Source organism: Pseudopipra pipra, chromosome 6, assembly GCF_036250125.1.
Source record: "Pseudopipra pipra isolate bDixPip1 chromosome 6, bDixPip1.hap1, whole genome shotgun sequence".
Classification (NCBI taxonomy): Eukaryota; Metazoa; Chordata; class Aves; order Passeriformes; family Pipridae; genus Pseudopipra; species Pseudopipra pipra.
Window position 1 is genome coordinate 48,850,296 of NC_087554.1, and position 23,039 is coordinate 48,873,334.

At 41.0% G+C, this 23,039-nt stretch overlaps 1 protein-coding gene across 2 annotated transcripts in view; it reads right to left on the reverse strand.

Moving 5' to 3' along the window:
- The window catches only part of FBLN5 (fibulin 5), a 45,184-nt gene extending 27,639 nt beyond the window's left edge, over positions 1-17,545 (reverse strand). Inside the window, exons 1-4 of one of the 2 annotated variants that reach the window (XM_064658989.1) lie at positions 17,099-17,545; positions 14,909-14,963; positions 12,445-12,496; positions 11,049-11,291 (exon numbers count right to left, since the gene is read on the reverse strand). In XM_064658989.1, the coding sequence (XP_064515059.1) occupies positions 11,049-11,291; positions 12,445-12,496; positions 14,909-14,963; positions 17,099-17,115 (367 nt within the window). In that variant the 5' untranslated portion in view covers positions 17,116-17,545. Of the gene's footprint in view, positions 1-11,048; positions 11,292-12,444; positions 12,497-14,908; positions 14,964-17,098 lie in introns of those variants that run through there. The other variant, XM_064658990.1, reaches the window with a different exon arrangement.
- Positions 17,546-23,039: the final 5,494 nt, after the last annotated feature.

Genomic DNA, 23,039 nt, shown 5'->3' on the forward strand with positions numbered 1-23,039 from the left:
TCCTCTCCTTGGCCTGGTTCTTGCTCCAGGATTAAGGAGTGGCAGTCTGGCAAATGGACTCTGCACTGCTCCAAGATTCCTCCCTCAGAAAGGGGATGTCAGGCTACCCATTTAAGCTATCTCAGCTTTGCGTTGCTCAGCCATAGTGACAATAACTGTTATTTAATGGGTGGAGGCTTTTACCCATGCTATGAACTTTCCTCTGCAGTGTTAGATAAAGCAAGCAGTTTTCTTCTGTGCCTCTGTGCACACTGGAAGCTGGAAATACATCAAAGGACTCAAAAGTACAGCAACCTACACCTGACAACATCTATTCCACCCCCAGCTTGTCTGAGACTCTTGCAAAAAATCGTACTGCTAGTACATTTTGTTCTATTCCTCTGCTACCTAGTGTATTCCTGTATAACTTGATACACTGTGCTGTCATAAAGGGCTTTACTATGTTCAGTCTAAAAGTAATTTTCCTTCATTTCAGCAAATTATACCCTATTCAGCAATAATCATTCTTTTGTACCACCCACCATATGAACTGCTTCTCTGTCATTTACAGTTCCAATTGCTGACATTTTACCCTAAGCTTTATAATATACTTCACTCTTTTAATCGAAGTCAGCCTCAATAATGCTCCCAATTTACTGCTGCTCTATACTGAGATTTCCATAAACTTATCTACATTTATCTGGTAGTAAAGAACTTTCACAATGTCAGTAGGTTGGATCCATCCTCAGTGGAACACTTACAAATACTATTCTCACTCTGTTCTGGGAAGAGAAGCCTTAGTAACACTGCCAGAAACTCCCTTACACTACACTGCTCTTGACATCACTGTCTTCTACTGATCATCCTCCACCAGCTGGCCACGTGTCAGATTATCTTTTCATCTACTGCTGGGTTCCAGTCCCTTGATTTCCTGACCGCAGCTGTAGCTTTCCTACACCTCTGTGTATTACTGTTCATAAAAACTTCCCATTTAGTGTTACCTACAGATATACTGGGGTTGTACCACAAAAGCAGTTAATGCCTTTGATCCAACCAGCAATTTACCGGCTCACAAGCTAATGCTTCATTTACTCAAGGGGCTGGATGGAAAACAAGAATTTTACTTTACAAGAAAAAAAAATTAGAAAATAGAAACAAGCTCAAAATATTATAACAAAGAAGACATTAAAATTATTTTTGTGGGGAAAAAAAAAAAAAGCAAACCCAAAACAAACAGCACAGTCTCAGACCAAGCAGTAGATTGTGGATTCTTTCAGGCCCTGCAAGTTTATGATGCACTCCTCTCCCCCTTCTCCTAGGGTTTCCCTGTTTAGCTGAAGCACTCCTTTTATTCTCAGTATCTGAATGCTTCATGAACACAAACAGATTTATTCTCACTATAGTGGCATGTTATTGATGTAGAGCTGATCCATAGAAAAAACAAGAAATTTTTCCAGGACTTACGAGTTTGTATGTTCAAACTTGCAGATGTCCAAACGAGGACACCATTCACACCATGACTTTCAGTACATAATGAAGTCCTCTGTCTGAAAACCCAGATCCCTCAAGGGTTTCCAGTTGATTGCTGGGATACTGAGATTCCTTAAAGAAGTAGTCAATTCTGAAAACCATACAGAGCAAAGAGGTCTGAGGCTGTATTGTCATCCTGTGGCAAAGACTGCAGACCAAATAAATGGGCATTTACCCATGAAACTCCCACTGAGAATGTAGGTCAGTGTGTGCAAGGGACTTAACCAACCTATGGAGACCTGGGCCTTAATTTCAGCTGTCCTGACACCTATACTACTGCCCTGTCATTAGGATCATCCTTCTCCTCACATTGCAGTGCAGCCTATACCACAGGGCACTATGGTGGTATAACCAACTTATGGTTGGAAAGAACTAAAGGCAGAGAGGGTTTTGCTGGTGTTAAAACTGATGATGGGACTTCAGCAGATCTTGTTGCCCCCAACGGGCCTCACGTCCCAGCCAAGAGGCAGAATGCTGAAACGACTCCCCTGAAGTGGGCTGGTGATGTGTAACTCCCATTCATCTTCTGGTAGCTTTATTTTCTTTGAAAAATTCTCTCATTTCATTGAAGTAGGAAAATGAGAAGGCAGTCGATCAGCAGATGAAGGGGTCAGAGCATGTTAAACTTCACACAACATCAGGCAGCTCTTCTATTTCTGAGTGGCAGCTCTGTCATGGGTCTGGTGTTTTAGGGACAAGACAAAGGAGCAGTGCCAGCACATTACCACTGCCTATAGAGTCTGGCAAAACATACGGTCCATTTGGCTGATTTATCCTGGCAAATGAGAGAATTCATATTTTCTATATATTTTGGCTTAACATCTTGATTGTGACATATAACCACGGCCAATTTCAGGCTGGAACCAAGCAAAAAGAAATAGACTGACCCAAAAAATATAAGGGAGAGGCCAAGAAAAACAGTGACTTTTAAGTCATTGAGAATACTGCCATCCCTAGGCACTGTGGGTGCTGCAAATATATGCAAAAATTAACATAGACCTGAGCAGAGTGGCTATGGAAAGCACTGAAAATAAATAAGCCTTCCAGGTAAGGAGAGACACTTTATCATGTACTGAACTCTGCACGTCATGCCACAGGGAGGTAGAGAAGGCATCAATCATGCAACCAAAGAGTCCCCAAGGGTCCCCCCAAGCAGAAAGCTGGACATGGACTGTCACTCACAGCCAAAACAGACACCCATAGGAAAATGAGAGAAGGACAAGCCACAGAACTGATGGATTGAAGAAGCGTACTCATAAAGCCTGTCAATCTTCCAGCACTGTTAAGTGACTTAATTTTGTTTTAAGCCCTGGAATTTTCTAGTTGGCGGGACTGTCTTGCATGACAGCTATTCCATAAAGGAAAGCTCACGAAATCTGCTCCAGAGCACACAGAGCTAATGAGTACATAGTGGCTTTAACTGATCTGGCACTGTTGAAATCCCTGGAAGTAAGACATAATAAAGGCAAGGCAGCAACAAAGCCCCATGTATCAAACCACTGTTAGCAGTGAGTCTAAGGAATCATTCAGAGATTACTGGCGGGGGTACAAGCCCTGACCTGGCCAGCACATGCTGGAGGATATGGCAGGCTGGGCACGATTACTGCTCCTCTGAATTGAGTCAGATAGAACCTGCCAACTAACTCTTGGTGACAGTTGAAGTCTATGTATTACCTGGCTCAGAGCCCAGTGACCAATAACCCCCAATTCAGAGACCAAGCATAACAGAGGCCATTAAACCAGAGTATCAGTTAAACCTCTTTTCCTTGCATGCCCTTTCCCCCTGTAGTCTACAAAGCTCAAGGGAGATGGGATTCCTGGGTTCTTGCCACCTGGTATTCCAAAGTATCATACAATTCCAAGAAAGAGGGAAAACTGAAACACGTCATGAAATAGAGAGGTCACAGTCTAGAGAGATTTTAACCTTCCTGTGTCTGGACTGTAGTCTGCACATCTAACAAGACATGGGCACTGTCCCTTCTGTGCTTATGCCCCTTCTCTGCATTCAAACCCATTATGTTTTGTAACATGACCCATTCTCACTCAGCTGTCCCCCTCCATATGGCACTGTGCTTCCCTTGTGGATCACAACTCAGTACAGAATAAAGTAGAAAAATTTTAATCATCCCTAAACAGCAGATGCATACTTCCTCAGACAGAATCAGTTTAGCTCAACCTAAGGCTGAAAGCAAATTCAAACACTCCTAGTGGCCATAGTTTTTAGTCATAAGATGATGATCTGACCACCTTTCTATTCTGACCTCTCAATGCCAAGGAATCTCACAAAACCTAGGAAATCCTTATCGTGGTGTCAGTTTTCTGGCAGGAGGAGAATATGGTACCAGACTCCCTGACCATAAGATACTTATGATCAGTGGCTTAGGTTCAAGACAGATTAACTTAAACCTAAAAAATTCACTCCAAAAACTTCTGTTCCAAGATCCTCCAAAATCTTCACCAAAGTCAGTGGGGACTGTAATCACAGGTCTAAGCATTCTGGTCTCCAGTTGACTACCCAGCTATTTACACAGAATGACTGTAGTTCATTCAAGTTCAGTTGTGGCTATACTGTAGTTGTATTTATTTTATTTTCGCTTCTCACATCATCACACATACATACAGTCAGTCAGTGGTGCTTGAAAGGCACTGACATGCAGAATGATGGATTTGCACTTTCTGTTACACTTTGCCATCCTCAGAACCCTGCTGTTTTTCATTCCAGTGCACAGAGATGCCCGTTTTCTTAATAACACACCAGCCTTCCTGGCTTGCATATTGTATTTGTTGGTTCAGTTTTACTAATTTCTTTGTTAGTAGTAGAAGCTTCACAAGTAAATGAAGCATTCACCTGTGCTTTAACCACCAGACTGTGTTCCTCCCACACTGCACTTCGGGGAAGAATGAAAGCAGGAACAAGCCAAGCCACAGAAGGCTCAGTTTACTCTGCTACAGACTAATGCATACAGCAACTTCTTCTATCAAGCCAACTCCTACACCACAAATGGATTAACTTCAGTGAAAAACAGCATTTCTGCCCTCATTCTCTGTGGTTAAGTGGGAGAGGATACCTTTACTGATGGTCAAATTTCTGTAATGACTATACTGATGAACCCTACTGTAGCAGCTAGATGAATCTTGCCTTTCCTCAGCCCCAGCCCATCCTCTGTACTGATGCAATGATTTCCCTGAGGGATGAAGGTGCTCTGAGTGTTTCCAGATGTACCTTTTTACCCATGATTATTTTATAGTCAATTTGTGATTACCTTTATGAAGATTGTTGGGACTGTGAATAGATCAGGCCATCAGATCAGAAGCACTGAGGCTGGATCTAGAAAAACTATGTTTGCCTGGAGCTGTGCAACGTGGGGTTATCCAATGGGACAGGGCTATGTTAAGTATGTCTGTATTCCAGGATTTTAATGATCCTTCTTCCATTAGTCCCCTGGCGTATGGTCTTCTGCCTTAATGTACATAGTTTGTATTTTCCACATGTTTATTTTACCTAGCTTGTCTAGTTTCATTACATTAGATAATAAAGGTTCAACCATCATGAATTGTGCTAAAACATGAAATGAGTAGATGATGATTGAAAAGCTCCAGGATAAAATAGCTGCTGAAAGCTTTTGTAGCATGGATATTCCAGAAGTAAATGGAGATACTGGTAAAAGTCTTAGACTTCCCCTCTCCTCTAATCTATGCAGAAACATAGGCAAAAACAGCCACGGATTTCCAACCAGTTTAGTGAACTGGGGAAGTAACTAAGTTCCACGTATCTCACCTTGAGCTTCATTATTGTAGGATTATTAAACTGGACTTTTTCTCCTGTTTACATATCTTTACATGACACTTGTCAGGAAGTTACCTCAGCACCTATCGTCTCCATGTGAAATCATCCTTGGTACAATCCTGAAAAAGAATTATTATTTCAGTTTAGCCCCAAAATACCCACCACGAAATCACAGAATCATTTGGGTTGTGAAGGACCTCTGAAATCATTGAGTCCAACCTTTGTCTGACCACCACCTTGTCACCTAGACTATGGCACTAAGTGCCAGGTGTTTCTTAAATGCCTCCAGTGATGGTGACTCCAGAAATGAACACCTCCAGGGATGGCAGGCTTATCTATGGCAAAGTCAGGAACTGAAAATAAAGTCCTCCAACCCCAAGCCTTAGCCGCCAACTATAACTTCTTCTTGAGAAGCTTTAGAGGCAACTTTTCTGTTGCTATGACTGCACGAGATCTGCATTTATATTTCTTTATACAAAAGCCATCAGGAAAAACACAGTACGAGTAAAGACTACACATCATGGCCCTTAATTTAATCAGAAGCTGTCAACAATTAAATATCTTTTCAGAAGTCTGAGCTCAATCTCTTGCAGAACCTGTTCTCATGCAATCTTTCCCACTTTTCTGGTTAATTTGGACATGACGGCAGTTCTTCCATAACAGGGATCATGCATAGCCTTCGGAAACTGGCCCTCTGGAACAGCAAAGAGATTGTCTCACAGACCAAGAGGAAAAGGAAAGACACAAAGCTGAACAAAATAGGGTTCAAAAAGGCAATGGCAAGAGTAAATTACATTTGTTTTTCCTTTACACAACCCCTTCCAGGGTATAATCTCCTTGCTGCATTTCCCTCCTTTTCTTGCTCTGTTTCTATATGCCCAGAGAGGTCACTAGAAAAGTCACTATGAGGAGGCAGCCTGGCTTGGTGGCTAAGGCATTGGATGAGGAACTCTGGGCTTTATCCCCAGCATAGCCATGAGCCTGCTGCAGGACCTGGGCACTTTCTTTCAGTTCTCTGTCTCTTCATTTCCCTCCCCTCTCCCCCACACATGCACATCTGGTTCCTTCATTTTGCTTGGAAACTCATCTAGGTATAGGCTGTTCCTGAGGTTGCGCACAAGGCAGGGCGGTTCAATTGCAGGCTTGGATGTGGCTTTTAGGTATGTTTGTAATATAAATGATAATGATCTAAAACCCATCTGTGCAAAAGTAACGTTTTGAAGGAAGGAGTTTCACTCCACGAATGTAGGACTGGGGACCCATAGGTGGGTTTGAGAAATGAGGAAAGATGAAGCAAGGAGTACTGCACAGATGGGCATGAAGAACAATTCTGTCTTATGCTAGGAGACAGCATCTTTACATTTTTCCATTCCCCTCTTAATTTAGCTTTTGTTTTAAAAATAACAATTAGGCTTTTTTTTTTTTAATTTATGTTTTTTATTACCTCCTCTGCCCTCCTCCCTTCTCTGTCTCTAGGTCATACTCATCTTGCCTTATACTTATACTTTTCCTAACATCTACTTCTGTCTTTGCAGTTTGCTTTCTCTGATCCCTCTGTTTAACCCTCTTTAGATGCCTCTCCACCCCCATCATCTCCTCATATTGTGAGTTTGCATTAATCAGAGAGAAAGCAAAAATAAGAGCCCACCCACTACAGTTCTTTCCACAATGCCCAGAAGGATCTGTGTTTGAGGCATATTTTGAAGATCATTGTAAATCAGGAAACAGCAAGGTGGAGTGAAGGGAAACTGGAAAGAGCTCTCAGCTTACAAATGTATAATGCAAGAACATGGGCCCTCGCTCCAGTAAACTGGAGCCAACAGTTACTAGACCAAGTTCCTTGAGCAAAAAGTCATTATTATGACTAAACCATTCTGTATTTATAGAGAAGTAGTGTTAGAATACAAACAGTTCAAGCAGCACTCTTGCACTCAATGTTCTTTGCTTTTTCCTGCATGTGGTCTTTTATTCCAGCATTAATTGTGATTATAAATCATTCCCAACCTGCTTTGGAATGAGTTTACACAGACTTCATGCTGTTGAAAACACAGAACACTTATACATACAAAATATAAAGCACTCATCAACTCCAGGGGTAAAAATACCATGTATCAGGAATTGAACCACAGAAGATTTAAGAAGTAAATATCACTAAAACATTTCTCTATCTGCTGCCACAAATGCCTACAGCTACTTCTGCAGCACACAGAGAACACCGGAGTGGGCAAAGTCACTGACAGGTGTCTTTGAGAGGCATCTGAGCCAGAAAAGGATGAGACCTAATGAAAGAGTTTTGGTAAAACTGAGTGGTGACCAGGATAGGGAAGGATCATGGACACCTAACCCCTGCCTATGACCATCCAAGCCAGAAAAGATGAGGCCAAAAAAAGCTTGAAAGGGAGAATAATGGATTATATTTCTTTTTTTTCTGAGTTGAAACATATCATCCCCACAAGGAGAACGTTATGTGAACAACCAGGAGCGCACATTCCCCTGAGAGCCATGGAATGTGAGGCCTTGGCAGGCAGGCCAGGTGCCAGACTGGGACAAAGCAATCCTGTCACAGCTTCCCTACATTTCGTGGGGAGGTAGGAAAAAAAAAAAAGGCACTTGTTAAATCTCACACGGCTTTCAGATCAAATTTTTGTCCTGTTTCACTTTGGAAGTCTCTTGAACAAGCTCAGTGCTGCAAATCTCCTCATCTCCCAGAGAAGTTTCCTGTGTTTAATAAGCTGTTTTTACTGAAGTTTAAAGGGAAAGTCAAGATTTCTGTTGGCCTAGCAATAGAAAATGTGGCCCAGACCTGTAATCCCATATCTGACCAGACAGAAATGTGTACTCTGTTAAAAACTGGAGATTGCTCAGAAACACTGGCATGAGAATAACTTTGGTTCCCCTGCAGTCAGTAGCAGGAAGTCTAATAATCTCTAATGGAAATACCTACGACTAATTTTGTTTGGAAAGAAGGTGCTGGAAGGTGGTGCCTGAACACAACACAACAAACCTGTAAGCTACATAGTGGATCAGATACGAGGCAAAATAACTTAGAGTTCTCTCTTTTCAACCATTCCCCCACAAAATTAGCCCTTGAAGTGCTTTGTGCCCTAAGAGCATGCCGAATGCTGACAAGCAGGTAAGCACAGAGCAACTGAAATACCATTAACATGAGCAACGCTTGTAATGAGCTTATAATAGAATGGAGCCATGATTCCCTTGATTCAGACTTTCTTGAATGACCCGGATAAAATTCTGGTTGCTCCTGAGGACCCTGTCAAGGTTCCCTGGTGTCTTGTCTCCAAGGCCTTCAAGCATGAAACTGCACATGACCCTGTTAACTGCACCAGGAGTCCTGGAAACAGAGGATAAGGCCTTTCTATCACGATCACCAGAGTGAGACATGGACTTGAATCAATTTTTTGGTGACCACACTTTCCATCCCAAGGCACACAGATAAAAAAGGCACACAGATACAAAAATAAATACTGCATCAAGACAGTGAATGTCTCCAGAGAATTTCACTAAATGAAGAATGAAATCTAACCCCAGAAGAGACCCCTGACAGGTCTTGTTTTCTTTATGTTTTGTTTTTCTTCCTTCAACACAAACATGATACATCATCTGCTGAAATTCAAAACTGATGTAGACTTTCAAACTCTTCTCCCAGCTTGCTGTGGTACTCAAATGGCAGCCTGTCCTTTCCCATCCATTCTTGTTAATGTTTCTCATCACCAAGCTTTTCTCACAATTAAATCCCAAATATTTGAAAGTTAAAGGGACAGAAGTGAACAGCCCTGACTGAAGAAAGTAATTAGTCCTCGCATTTCTGCCAGCATGGATAGGAACATGTGTGCCCTTTTCAGGCTGGGATGCTCACTGAAAAATTTTCTAAATCCACCTGTCTTGATTAGTATAGTTTGCATGGAGCAGGTCAGACACAGTATAATTCAGGGGTTTTATTTCCACTTTCATTTCAGCACTTCTTTTCCACTACCAGCCCCATTTTCTGATTGATCTACAGCAAAGTGAGCAAAACACTTTGAAAACACTCCTGGAAATCCACAAATGAGTGGATAAAATAAATGAGGTTGATCAATTTGCTAAGATGAAAAGGACTAGAGACAATTTTCAAAGGACCAGATGGTAAAAATGCTTATTTTTACAGCAAAGTCTTCAGTTATCCCAGGATTTAAAAATTCCTCATTAAAAAAACAGGGGGTTGTTTGTTTGTTTGTTTTTGGTTTTATTTTTTAATTTTTCAGCCAGTATTACTATGAATGCTGGTTAGAAAATACGGTTTTCCCACCTGGGAACATAATGAGGACAATGATTCAAATAGAGAAAAATGTGTCCCAAAGCAGCTGAATTTACATCTAGATTCTCTAAGCTCCTGTGAAGCTCTTGTGGTCTCCTCATTAAGGAAACAAAGAAAGTATAGAATCTGCAACCAAGTCCTGCCAGAAAATTCAGACAATAGGGCAGAATAAGCCCAAAAGACAAGTCAGTTTTAGCTTTTGTGTTTTTCTGCAGCAGTTCTGAATTAAATGCAGTTCCTTAGTCTAAAGACAGGAAAAATCCTTTATTGAAAGCTCATAACTTCTGTATTTTGGGCTTTTTTCTTGTCAAAGACAGGCTCACATCAAGAGCTGAATCAATATTTCCTCAGGTTTCGTCTAACCCTTCAAATGGAGAGCCATCTTCTCTCTCATGGACAGACTGCAAGAATGATCAACTTCCAGTTGACCCTGAAATTGTGCAGGATCTGCTGCTCAAGATGGATCCCTACAGATCTATGGGGCCTGATGGGATTCATCCAAGAATTCTCAAAGAGCTGGCTGATGTCATCACAAACCCTCTCTCGAATTCAGAGAGGTCCCAGCTGACTGGAAGCTGGCAAATGTTGTCCTGATTTTCAAGAAGGGTAAGAAGGTTGGACCCTGGAAACTACAGGCTTGTCAGTCTCACTTCAGTGCCTGGTAAAGTTATGGAGAAGATTATTACGGGAGGCATTGAAAAACACCTGAAAGACAGTGCTGTCATTGGTTACAGCCAGCAGGGCTTCATGAGGGGAAAGTCCTGCTTATCAAAACTGATTTCCTTCTATGACAAGGTAATCTACCTAGTTGATCAGGGGAAGCCAGCTGATGTAATATTTTTGGATTTCAGTAAACATTTTGATACGTATCTCACAGGTGACAGGACTGAGGGAATGGCCTGAAGGTGTGTCAGGGGAGATTTAGGTTGGATATTAGTTCTTCGCATAGAGGGTGGTTGAGCACTGGAACAGCCTTCCCAGGGAAGTGGTCACAGCACCAAGGCTGACAGAGTTCAAGAAGCATTTGGATGATACTCTCAGGCACATGGTGTGACTCTTGGGGATGGTCCTGTGCAGGGCTAAGGGCTGGACTCAATGATCCTTGTGGGTCCTTTCCAACTCAGCATATTCTGTGATGCCTTTGATGCCCTGACAAATCACCTGCCACTGGATGGTTGTTTATCTCATGAAAACATCACTTCTCTCATGAAAGTGGCTTTCCTGATTAAATAATGGGACTAAATAATATTTTAACTTACATTGAATGATGACCATATGAAACATCCAGCTCATATCCTTTAAAAAAAATTTAGCTGTACTTCAAAATACTGGGCTTGACTGCTGCAATAACTAAAGGATAACTGCAGGACAATTGCTTCTGCAATGTCAGACAAGTTTTAATATAAATGAAAATACGGAATAAAGATTTCTACTGCTTACCAGCACACTGATTGTTTTCATCCAACTGGAAGCCAAATCGACAAATCAGAGGTCTTGTGACAGTGGGGTAGTTAGGAACAGGGCCTGGTGCTGGGGGCGGTGGATAAATATTTGAATAAGGATTCAGATATGGTGATCGATACACTGGGTTTGTTCGGGGTACGCATAAATAGCCACCGTTCTGGTTGACACACACCATATCTCCTCTGCAGGCCTCGGGAATAGTCCGACATTCATCAACATCTGGAATTAAATTGCAAAAGTTAAAAGAGTGATTGCTCTCTAATGGAACCTATAAAAAAAGTTAACATATTTTCCTCAAAACCTCGCGAAAAAAAATTTATATTCTCTATCAAAAAAGCTAATCCTTCCTTGTGGAGTCTCACTTTGAAGTTACATTATACTAAAACAGGAAACATCCCATATATTCAATATATCCTGTGATCTACTGATTTTACTTCACTATTAGAGGATAGAGGAAGAGGAGAAAGCCTGCTTTGTTATTCCATAGAAGTTTGGTTTAAATATTGATTTACATGTGGCTGCAGCATGCTACTGCTTGTTCCTGCTAGAGGGTCTGTCCAAACCACAACATGCAGATCAGGATTTCAAACACTGGTGGTTTGGTTTGCCCAGCTGTGAAACTTGGATCCTGATTTGGAACTTTAAAGCTCCTTCCCACAGAAAAAGTTAGGGATGTTCAGATCTGGGGATGCAGTTCAGGTCTCTTTCTTGCTTTGATTGAGATTGTTGCTGAATCAAATTTAGAAAGATACAACTGGTTTAGCCAAACTGAGCATCCACCTGGTTCTCTGGGCACAGAAGCAATAGGCTATGACAGGGTAAGCAGTATGCTGTGGGATTTCCCCTTTGTGTTTGAGTGACTTTAGTGCATGTAGAAGAAGCTGCCCTAGAGACTGAATGCCATTGATAAAAAGATGCTATTGGACAATGTGTGGGTTTGGTTTCCCTATGCTGCCTCAACTCAATTTACTTGGAATGTCAATGCTAAGCAGTGGAAGACTTTATCCAAGCCTGAAGGTGGAAACTGCCAACAAAGACAGTAAGTCCTGAGTTTGAAAGAGAAAGAGAAGGAGGGTGAACAATCCTTGTCCTTTGGCAACTAGACTGAGCTCCTATCAAAATGCATCATTGCTATTTGAGTAGCACTGACAGCCTGTTAGTATCTCAACAATGTCAAAGGTCAGTATATACTTGTGCTATGTAAAGACACTCACATATTTATATATACACATATTTTTTATATATACATATATACAAACACACAGAGCAAGAACTTTTTAACAAAACATACTAAGAGCACCACAATTTTAACTCAATAAATTCAGGACTTCTGAACCCAGATTTAAATGTATTGATTTAATTAAAGTCCTACCTATGCATTGCCCAGAGGCACGGTCCAGGTCAAACCCATTAGTGCATTGTTGCTAAAATGAGAGAAAGAAGGACACTCAGTGACTGTGAAATGAGAGGGTTGCAGAGTCAAATGCTCATCTGGATTATTATGATTAGTACAATTGTTCAGCACTATACAGTACATCAAAAGTCACTTCCCCAAAGGACAGTCAGCAAGGCATGAACCTGAGGCCCCAGCACGTGTGCCAGCCCCTTAGCTCAGGAGGGGGTTCCCTCAGGTGGTGACAGTGTCAGGCTGTTCCTCTTCCCAAGGGTCCCCAATGTGCAAGGTGTTATGGGTTCCATACCAGTTGTTAACATAGAAGTTACAGTCTTCTAGTTTGGGTTCTTGTTTCTGCCAGAACAGGGGGTTTCAGCTAAAAGGTACTTGCTACCTCTCTAACAGGCTCTAAAACTCCCCAGACAGCCCATTCAGCACACAGCACATTAGCCATTGACTGATCTGGAACCACAGTTAAAACATAACAAGCTTAATAAAAATAAGTCTTTTCCTTTACACCAAACCTTGTAATTTTTAGAGTATAAATCTTTAGACGACACATGTTCCAGGTATGCAAGGTTACTGAAGGCCTTGTTCCTTTCTATTCTGTGGTGCTGGTCTTTATCAGGGCTGCAGCCTTGAGCCTTCAGCATCTCCTCTGTGACCCTCAGCATTTCTAAATCAATGAGAGTCCTGGTGATGATTGTCTCAAACCCCATTAAAATGATTCCCTGCTCTCCCTAAATTTTGAATGGGCCTCCAGCTATTTAGCAAGAGGCCAAGCACAGGATCCTGCCAGTAAATAGGTTGCACTAAGGAATGTAAGCAAGAGATATCCAAAAAACAGGAACCACTGAAGTAACTAGATGGCAGAGGGATGGAGTGTGTTCAAGATTCTTTTGTTTCTTAATGATAAAGGCACTAAGTTTTGGACTTTATGGAAGAAATCAGTGGAAGAGTAAAGTACCCAGTTCATGAAAGGAAAAGTAGTAAGTTCTAGATGGGAGACAAGGGGTTAGAGCTGTGAGTCAGTGGAAGTGAATCATGAGGGACAGGACATGATGTGAAACACAGGGCACTCTTTGGACTGCACCTACCACTTGCATATATGAATACACAAAGCCACTGCTATAAGTGTCAAGTATGGAGGAATTCTGCCTTCATCTATTTTGGCATTCCAAGATGTTTTGGCATCATGTTGTGGAAAGTCAAGATACTCTCATGGGAGAATTTATAATCATCCATTTTAAAGAACGTACCTACTCTTTTGTTCTCCTTTTTGCGCTGTGGCACATACACTACATTTAGGTTAGCTGGAAAAGTTGAGACAGTTTTTAACAAAATTATTTTCTTTTGGATAATAAATGATGATTCAGAAGCACCAAAACTACTGTAGAACTGGTTTCAACAGATTTGTAGAACTTTATTCTAGAAGAGATTCCAATATTGTTGAAATTACCAGTTTCAATATCTTCAGAAAGAATGCATTGCTGTCATTTCAGTTTCAAGTTGCTTTTTGCTTGGACTTCAAAAATCAATTTACATTACAAGATGTTTTTATAAAAATTGCAATGAAAACAATATTTTTTAAATTATAAAAACAAACCCTTAAAGACATCTCAAAAATTCCCCAGGGGTATGAAAAGCATTTCCCATACAGATTCAATGTTCACAAAAATATCAATAAGCATGCCATGTGCAGGAAATTTTCAATGTAATAGAACAAAAACAACTACATTTCAGAGACTTTTGGCAAAGGTATTTAGAAACACAGCTCTGGACACTGAGTATATCTGGATTATCAACTAGAAATCCAAACTTAATGTGCCTTTGGGAACTGTTTTTCCTAATTTAAAGTCCACACAGAGCCCAAGCCCACAAAGAACTAATGCTTCTGTTATTTCAAGAACTGGACTGCTTTACTTCCATCCACCCTCAAAAGTCCTGCCTCTTGAACAGAAATGGTTTAAGGCATAAAGGAAAACAAAAAATAGGATACAGTCATTCAGGACCACAGCCTAAAATTAAACAGTATTAAGATAAGATCCCACTATACACAGAAATTCCTATTTATATGAATGAATTTTCCAAGAGTGGATGTTTCCCACAACAGAACTGAGTGGTCCCTGCTCTCATGGGATAGCTTTTCTTATTTCCTGTTGCTGTTCTGTCTAGAGGCAAAATCAGGTTTTCAGTGAGGTCCAGGTTTCTACAGGGATATTTTGCTGAGCTGGCAAGGATGAGTCAATAAGCTCAATCCATGTTCAACTCCAGAATCCCGCTGGCTCCAAGTTCTCCCCTCTAAACCCTCAGACCACACAACTTCCTTTTCATGTAAACCCCAGACCACAGAGCTTTCTATCCACCTGCTAGCCAGTGAAGTTTCATGCCATATAGTGCTTCAGTACAAAACAGTACATACATCTCTGCATGCACCTCTCACCTGTGCTTTTCCAGGGCTTGAAAGGCAGACAGCCAGTGTGAAAGCAGTCAGTATCCTGTAATGTGCATAGAAAATAAGCTGAAAACCTTCTGATATCCAGGCTTATTACATAGAATTAAATACACATGGACAAATTCATTTCCAGTGATACTTCAGTATTCCACAGCCTGCTAACATGAATTTGGCCTCTGGAGAAGGAGTAATACAACTATGGGCCAGATTCAGATCTCAGAGTTACTAATTTTACTATAGTTTTATGCAATTGGGATTGGAATCTGACTATATATGTGTATGGACTAATCTAATTTTTATGACACCCCATGCAACAGCTGTTAAATGGATGAAGTGTGCAATATTGAATAAAGCATTTTTGCCCCTCTCTGACACCTTCCTTTTGGGAATATGGAAGTTTTTCCTGCACATTGTGCACATTTTACAGATGGGTAAGCCAGAGCCCAGGCCCTGCCTAAGCTCCCAGCGCGGTGCGTTGGCAGGGCTGCAGACATGTCATGCAGGAGGTCCTGAATCCAAGCCAGTTGCTGTAACCGCTAAACCGCATCTCGTCCCAGGAGGCTGCATCTGAGATTAACCCATTTTCGTGGGGCCAGATCCTGTCCCTTTACTCTGTCTTGAGAATACATTGCTCTGGAAGTAGACACACTGTGCCAGGTCACCAGCTACTAGAAGCTGTTCTCTTCAATGGACCCTTCCCCAGCTATATCATCTGCGCATCCAGTGGGACCTACTGGGTCTCTCCACCACAACTAAAAGAAGAGGATCCCTTGCCAAAAGAGCTCTACAGTTATTTTTGGAGCTCCTTACCTGGAGTTCCTTACCTGGAGCATAAAAATTCTGGTCAAGTAACCTTCCACATCCAAGTATTTATTAACAGATAGAAAAACATGAAGTGACAGTCAGAAGTTATTTTTTTCCAAGTACTATGGATTTCAGTGTTTTCCTGCTGCCTTATATAAAACTTCTCAATAATATTAGACCCACACCTTGCTTATCTTGGATTGTAGTTCTGAATGGCAATTGTATACAATATATTCCCACAAAGCCAGTACAGGAAGCAGGAGATATTTTAGGTGGCTTTAGTTCTACTACCTAAGTAAGCTGCCAACTTTCTCTCTTAGAGCTGTCTCTGATTTCCAATGCAAACTGAGCTGTTGAGCAAGACCTACAAATGCATCAGAAACCACACACAAACAATGACTGACACATTAGAACAAATTTGTTTTAAATGAGAAGACAGGGACAAGCTCTGAAAAGTAAACATAAACCCTAAAATGGTTTTTCATAGTGCTGTGAAGACAAATTGTGCTTGTTGGCAGCTTTGAGTGACAAGGAAAGGCAAATTCTGCAGAGTTTCCCTTAGAGTCCGATGCAAAGCATTCAAACTACAATGTCATCCATTCAGGCTTGCACTTAATTTATTGATTCCTCAAATTTTTTGAAGAGATCTTACAGTGTGCAGTGCTATAAGGAATGTATACTCACTTTACATATAGCAAGAGCAGCACTGGGTGGGAGTACAACAGGTTACAGCTGAAGGCTGACACACCTAGCAACTGAGCTATGCTGCACATTGCTGCAGGACAGTGCACACTAAAAAAATCCCCTTTAAAACTCGGCAGACAAAACTCAAATGTTTTTAGATAGTCTTTAGTTTCTGTTATTACAAGGTGACACATAGTTTCCTCTTGGTGTGGGGGGGATGACCTTACTGCCTCTTGTTCTGTCTGCAATCATCATCTCAATTTGCTTGTTACTTTAGATCTCAAATCCCCTCAAGAATTATTAGTAGACATGCAGCACAACCTCTCAACACTATATGCAGCTGGTCACAGTAGCTTGCCCAGCAGGCAAAATATTTTAAACTATTTTAAACTTCTGCAATAGTAACTAATTAGCTTCAATCAATCACTGTAGCCAGTGGGATCGTTTGCTGTCGCAGTTCAGCGCTCCCGCAGATGCGCAGAGTGTAAGCACAGATTAAGAAGGAACTCATCAGAGACAGCACAGCTTTAGTAACAGGCAGATTGTCTTTCCCCACCTCTGACCACTGAGCTCCCTTCTCCTTGCAAATGGCTTTAGCAAGTGGATTGGCATACCGAATCCCTGCCACAGCTATTTTCCACAAGTAGGTTTCCCGTCAGTAAGCAAAGAAGTTTCATGCATACCACTTACCTTCTTAATCCTTGCATGTCCAAAACCGTTGGGGAAAGGTGGAAAAAAACCAGAGTCTGTGCTGATGAACAACTAGAAAGTTTTTCCAAACATTACCCTCTGCTAGCACTTCAGTTCCTCTGTCATTTATAGTCCAAAGAATGAAATGGCAAGTAATGGAGAGGATCGGGAGCCGTCTGTACCTCCTCAGACACTGGAGAGAATACAGAGAAAGCACCTGGTTTTGCTTAGTTCTCTTCTGTAATTCAGCATTAAACCAATTGGAGGAGGAATGTTAAAAATGAACACTTCATTTTCTAAGTATGTTAAACAATGCAAATGGGGGCCTCAGCCTGGGACAGCTGGTTTAGATTACAAAGCTCACCAACTGGCTAGACTCCTCACAACAACCTCGAGGAGCCTGCCAGGATAAAACACTAACAGCTTGAAGGAAAGCCTCTCCCACTGCAAACTTCACAGTTAAATGTGCCTCAGAGCAGAGAGCACCGTTATTGGACAGAAACCCTTATCAAGGGACTGGAGAAGGGAAGGGATTGTTTTCCTTGCTCTGAGAACAAAAAAAAAAGTCAGGCTTTTTGGAGGCCCTCTAGCCGGTGTCCTGGACAATGAATATGCAACACTCACTGCTCTGTGCCAATGGCATACTGATGAAAGGTCTGACCCTCTGGGAGGTGAATAACTCGAATTCATGATGATCGCAGCTACAGGAACTATATTGCTTGGGGATTATTTGAAAACAGGAATAAACAAATTAAATGTTCAAAGGAAAACAAATGGCTTGTCTGCAAACACTGGCCCTTTTTAAACTGACCCCATGCTTAAGGGAGCAGTTTATGATACGAAATATTTCTCAGGAAAAGCATAACTTGCAGATCTCCAGTTATGATTGAAGAGGAAGGAAATAAAGTACTTTTTCAGGTGTTTTGCAACTTTGCCACAGGCAGAGCTTTAGTAGGTCAAGCAGAACATTTATGGGATGTGAGAGGTAAGCAATCAGATGCTGCAAAGATTATGCTAGATCCAAAGATGAACACTGAAATTAAATACAGACATGGAAATTAAACAACTACTTTGACTTTCTGTTGAGTCTGCCATTTGAGAAAACCCCTTATTTCTAAGAAACTTGAAACTATTATCATACATCTCTCTGTAACAGATTAAGAAACAGAGAAGTATAGTTGATATAACAGATATTAATAAAACTAGCCTCCAAGCATGGACATCCAGCTTGAGATATAAAAACTGAGCTGCTTCAGGGTTGATGAGGTCCCACAAGTTGTATTAGAGCCAATGGGAAGTCCAAGAGCTCTGTACCCTGTTAAATGGCTGTAATTGTACAAATTACCTTTCAAAAATGACAGCACCAGAGGCTCAGTGCCATTTCTGACCATTTCTTTCTCAGTGACTTGTTTGCATCACTTGCATTGCATAAAAAGTTAAAACTCTCACCTAGAATTATTCAGTGTTAATTCATTGGCAGATAAACAAGAATGAATTTACTTATTATAAATAAACTTCCCAAAAGCAAAAACTCACACAAGGGACTTCTGAAGAAGCTGCTGGGCACGTTGTGAGAGGAATTTTGTCATGAGTCAGAAAGCAGGCAAGAGATGATAGCAAGAAAAGACAGGGTAGATTTTCATTGCGCCAAAATGTTGACAGTGAGTGTTCTCATTGCCCCACAAGACCAGTGTTTCTCAATACACTCAGTAATCTGGAGAGCTAACAGGTCTGAGAGTAGCAGTGCTTACTCTATTCTAAGTGTGTGAAGATGTACTGAAACCATGAGAAACAGTTTTACAGCAAAGCAGATGCTCTGAGCATCCAGCCATGTGGATGAAAAGCTTCATACCATGATGCTTCATTTGCTAATCCACTGAATTTTTCTACCATCACATGGTAAAATCATTGCACACATGCCAGAATCACTGCATGAGTGCAGCACCAGTCTGCTCAAAAATTGTTGCCTCAGAGTTCTGATTCATCAGCCAACTGGCAGAGGTAATCCAGCCCTGGAGACAGGGGGTGAATCCAGATCTGACCACCTAAGGGGCTCCCTTAAGAAGAAATACTGTACAAATGTTTTGATTTTTCCTGTCTCCATCTGACAGCTGGAGTGGATAAAAACCAGAGTATAAAAAGTGTACCAAACCACAACTTGGGCTGGTTTACAGCATGGTGACTGTTTTTTTTCCAAAATAAAAGGACTTGAAGTTATGGCTAAGTGGAGTTTCTGCAGTACCTTTCTGTAACTACCATCAGACACAGAACAATGAGATGCAGCCATAGCCTTCTGACAACTCCCTTTGCTACTGAGTTGCATAAAGGATGAATTTGTGGCACATAAACCTCCTTTGTTCATCCTATAAAAATGGATGATTCAATGTGCTGACACCTTCACCATTTATGCTTAAGATAGTAGCTAAATTTCAGGTGTAGTGGTACTCTCACTTTAATGTTCTCAACTATCCTTCGTTATAAAATCCATTATTTTATTTAGATTAGCTTGACATTTTCTTTGTCTTCATGAAGAGGTGCAGAACTGTCCCCAGTATAAAATGGGGATCTGTTAAATAACTATGTTCTTAAAAGTTTGCTTTGTGCATAGTTAAGACTGAAGCTATATCTCCAATTATTTTTAAGACTTGAGTTTTGAAAATTGTGTAATATATAATCATAAGGGGCACATAAACTGTGTTGTATAGCTTTAACACCACCCTCCTTGGATGACATGACTGAATATATGAATAGAGCCATGCTCCTGCAGACAATACACAGCACCAGATGAATGGGAACCCTCAGCACTGGAGAACATAATCTGATGGATTCTGAATGCTAAGACAAAAGCTGTAAATAGGTCAGAGAACTTAAGAAGAGTTAATTACACTCAGCACTCCTCAACAGAAAATCTGGCTCACAAAAACAAGTCATCACTTTCCAACTTTTATGACATTTTATCTCCTTTTCAAATTCTGATATTGTTCTTACATTTCTCCAGATCTACACCTATCGGACACCCTTCTTGGATGTTCTTGTCATTTTCCAAAGTCCACCCTCTCTGAACATTCTCAAGAACACTGTCAAACCACGGCAAGAGTCAAATATGCAGATCTGTGTGGTGGTAGGTCTTTGAGCCCAAAGTCATCCTAAGTGCCAAGTCACAGACATCTTTTACCCAGCCACACAGACCTAAATTCATTAAAGGAATTTACCAATAACTGACACTTTAAGACCCTGCATGTCCAAGATTTAGATGCTAAAAACATTAACTTTGCTCCTACCAAATCTTATGGAATCAAATGTTTTTAGCAGTGAAAATGGTAAAACACTCAGAGCACAACTTCTGGGCACTTGCAGGAACAATTGCATTTTGATAGCATCTAAGGTCCAGGGGATTCACAAGTTGGGCTTTTGCCTGGCTGAGAGATTGATCTAAGTGTTCTTGGAGACTGCCAAATAAGCAAGCTTTTTATATCATCACATATTGATATAACACATGACAGGCAGAGGTTTGAAATCCACACATCTCACCCTACTGCCACATGAATTGCACCAAGCCTGTGGGAAACTTGGCCTCAAGCCCTAATTCTGCCTGAGAAAGAGAAGGGTTCATTTCTTCCACCTCCCAGGGAAGAATCTCAGTTGCAAAATCCTGGTGTTTGGGGTGGGTTCCCTATAATTTTTCAAAGACAGACTACCTTAGATTATCAGTTGAGGTCTGTATCATTCAGTGTATGCATTGTAATTGCTATCTCATAACAGAATGATTCGATAACCTGTTCCAGATGGCTCAGGCCAGAAGCTCAAAAGCACAGTCCCACACATGTTTTCCTTTCCTAGCCAAACATAACACAAGCAAGAATTAACAGTGAAAATTAACATAGTATGTAATTGTAAAAACTTCACTAGTGCTAATTAAAATGTACTGGGAATGTGCAGTCCCTGAGATGCTGTGGTGTGTTGATCTGCAACTCACAATATTGTTTTTAGGAAGGAGAAAGTGTAACAGTTCCTGTTGTGCTGCCGTTTCTTGGGGCTCAGTTACCACCTGTGTGAGATACCCACGGAAAAAAGAGCCAACATGGCATCCCTTCCTTCCCTCCTGCTCAGACACCTGTGTATCTGAGGTGTATGTTCCTTTGGGATGATGATACCACTGATAGCACTGCTCCCAAAGAGCAGCGAGCTGAGCATCATTGCAATGTTGTAGCAGATGGAATCACATAGTGCCCAACTACAACACTTTAGGTCTTTGTTCTACTTTATCTAACTCTACATCTTTGTCCTGATTTCAGTTGGTGTTAAACCCCAACAATCTTACACCTGTTGCTCTCTTTATAGGTCTGTGGTCACTATGATAATGGTTAACAGCACAATTTCCTTTAGGATAAAAGTTATCAGTGGAAAACCCAGGCACCACTGGATCCATTATGAAATGTAACAATGCTAGGACTAGGATCCGACTTTATTGATTTGAAAACATATTAATCGTTTTATTAGATGAGGAATAGTAGGATCTAGCAGGTGCATACCAAAACCCAAACAGTTAAAACTATGCCCACTGAACTGCATCTGCTGTAGGACAAAACTATTTCAGGTATACTACCTTTAGTCAGATCAGGTTTGATGTTCGTGATCACTGGTTTAGCTGTAGTGCTTTCTAGGACAGTCTAGGAAGATGCTTGAGGCAAAAAAAAAAAAGAGCAATATACTTGAAAGAATGCTTTAGTATTGTCTAGTGTTTTTTTAACCCAATAAAAGTAAGATAAGCAAGTAAACTAAAAGCTTTTTATAACTTTCTCAGGAAAAATACAGAGTCTTTCTCAGCATTTTTGGTGCACGCGACAACTTTCAGCAGGTCCCTTCCTATTATTAGTAATTTGCAACAGCCTGTAACGTTCTTCTTGAGCTTTCAATCCTTAAATGACCAACATTTATGCTTTTAAAACTATTTTCCTGTAAAGAGTATATGGAACATCATCCTCTACCTAAAGACAAAAAACATACTTGAGAACTTATATCTTCCCCTTGGTTCCTCTGTCTGAGAACATAGTGTCCTGGCCACTGTTCATACTTTTACTTGCTTTACTGTTGAATCTCATCCTTGAGCATAGCTCTGGTTATTGCAGTTCACATTTTGCCTGAAACTAGACAGATATTTTAGTTTGGTTTTGTTTGTTTTATAACATTGACATGTACATAAACAGGGCTGTGGCCTTTTCTCCTCCGCATTTTTGTCAAATGGTCTAGACAATGTGGTTGAAAACAATGATCTTTAATCTTGTGACAAAATGTTTACCAGCTCCTTTTAATAGCAAGCATAAATTCCTTATGGCCAGTTTCAGCTAATAATGACCTTCCATAAATAAAGACCTAAAACTCCTAGTACTCCTGGACCAAGACTAAAGTCTGTTTCACTGTTGGAGCAAGCCAACATTTAGTCTTTGCGAGTGCCGGGGATACATAAACCACTGGTCTCCAATTATGACCAGACAGTTCGAAGTATGTACTAAAACCTCCCTTAGGAATATTCAGGACTGATTTATTTTATGCTTAAATGCCTTGAGACTTCTGTGTCTTTTGCAGTTTCCCAAGGCCTTTACCAACCCAAGCACAGCACTGTGCACACTGGGCACATCTGGCACAGCAGCATCAGGTGGTACCTCGGAGCAGTTGCCTGGAGACAGTGGTTCACCTTTCCTGGTTAACCTGGCAGTGTACCCTGTCTGCTGGGGCATGAATGCCAGTAAAACACCAGCTTCACCTGTGCACCTGCATCTCTCAGCTACTTTAATTCCATCACACGGAATTTATATTTTGGATAGTTTTTGTATTTGGGTTAGTTTTGGTTTGGTTGTTTGTTTGGGTTTTTTTTCCAGATTCAGTTGAGCATCCTTTCTCCATTTTAGTCTCCTTTGGCCATTCACTCTGTTTTTCTCCA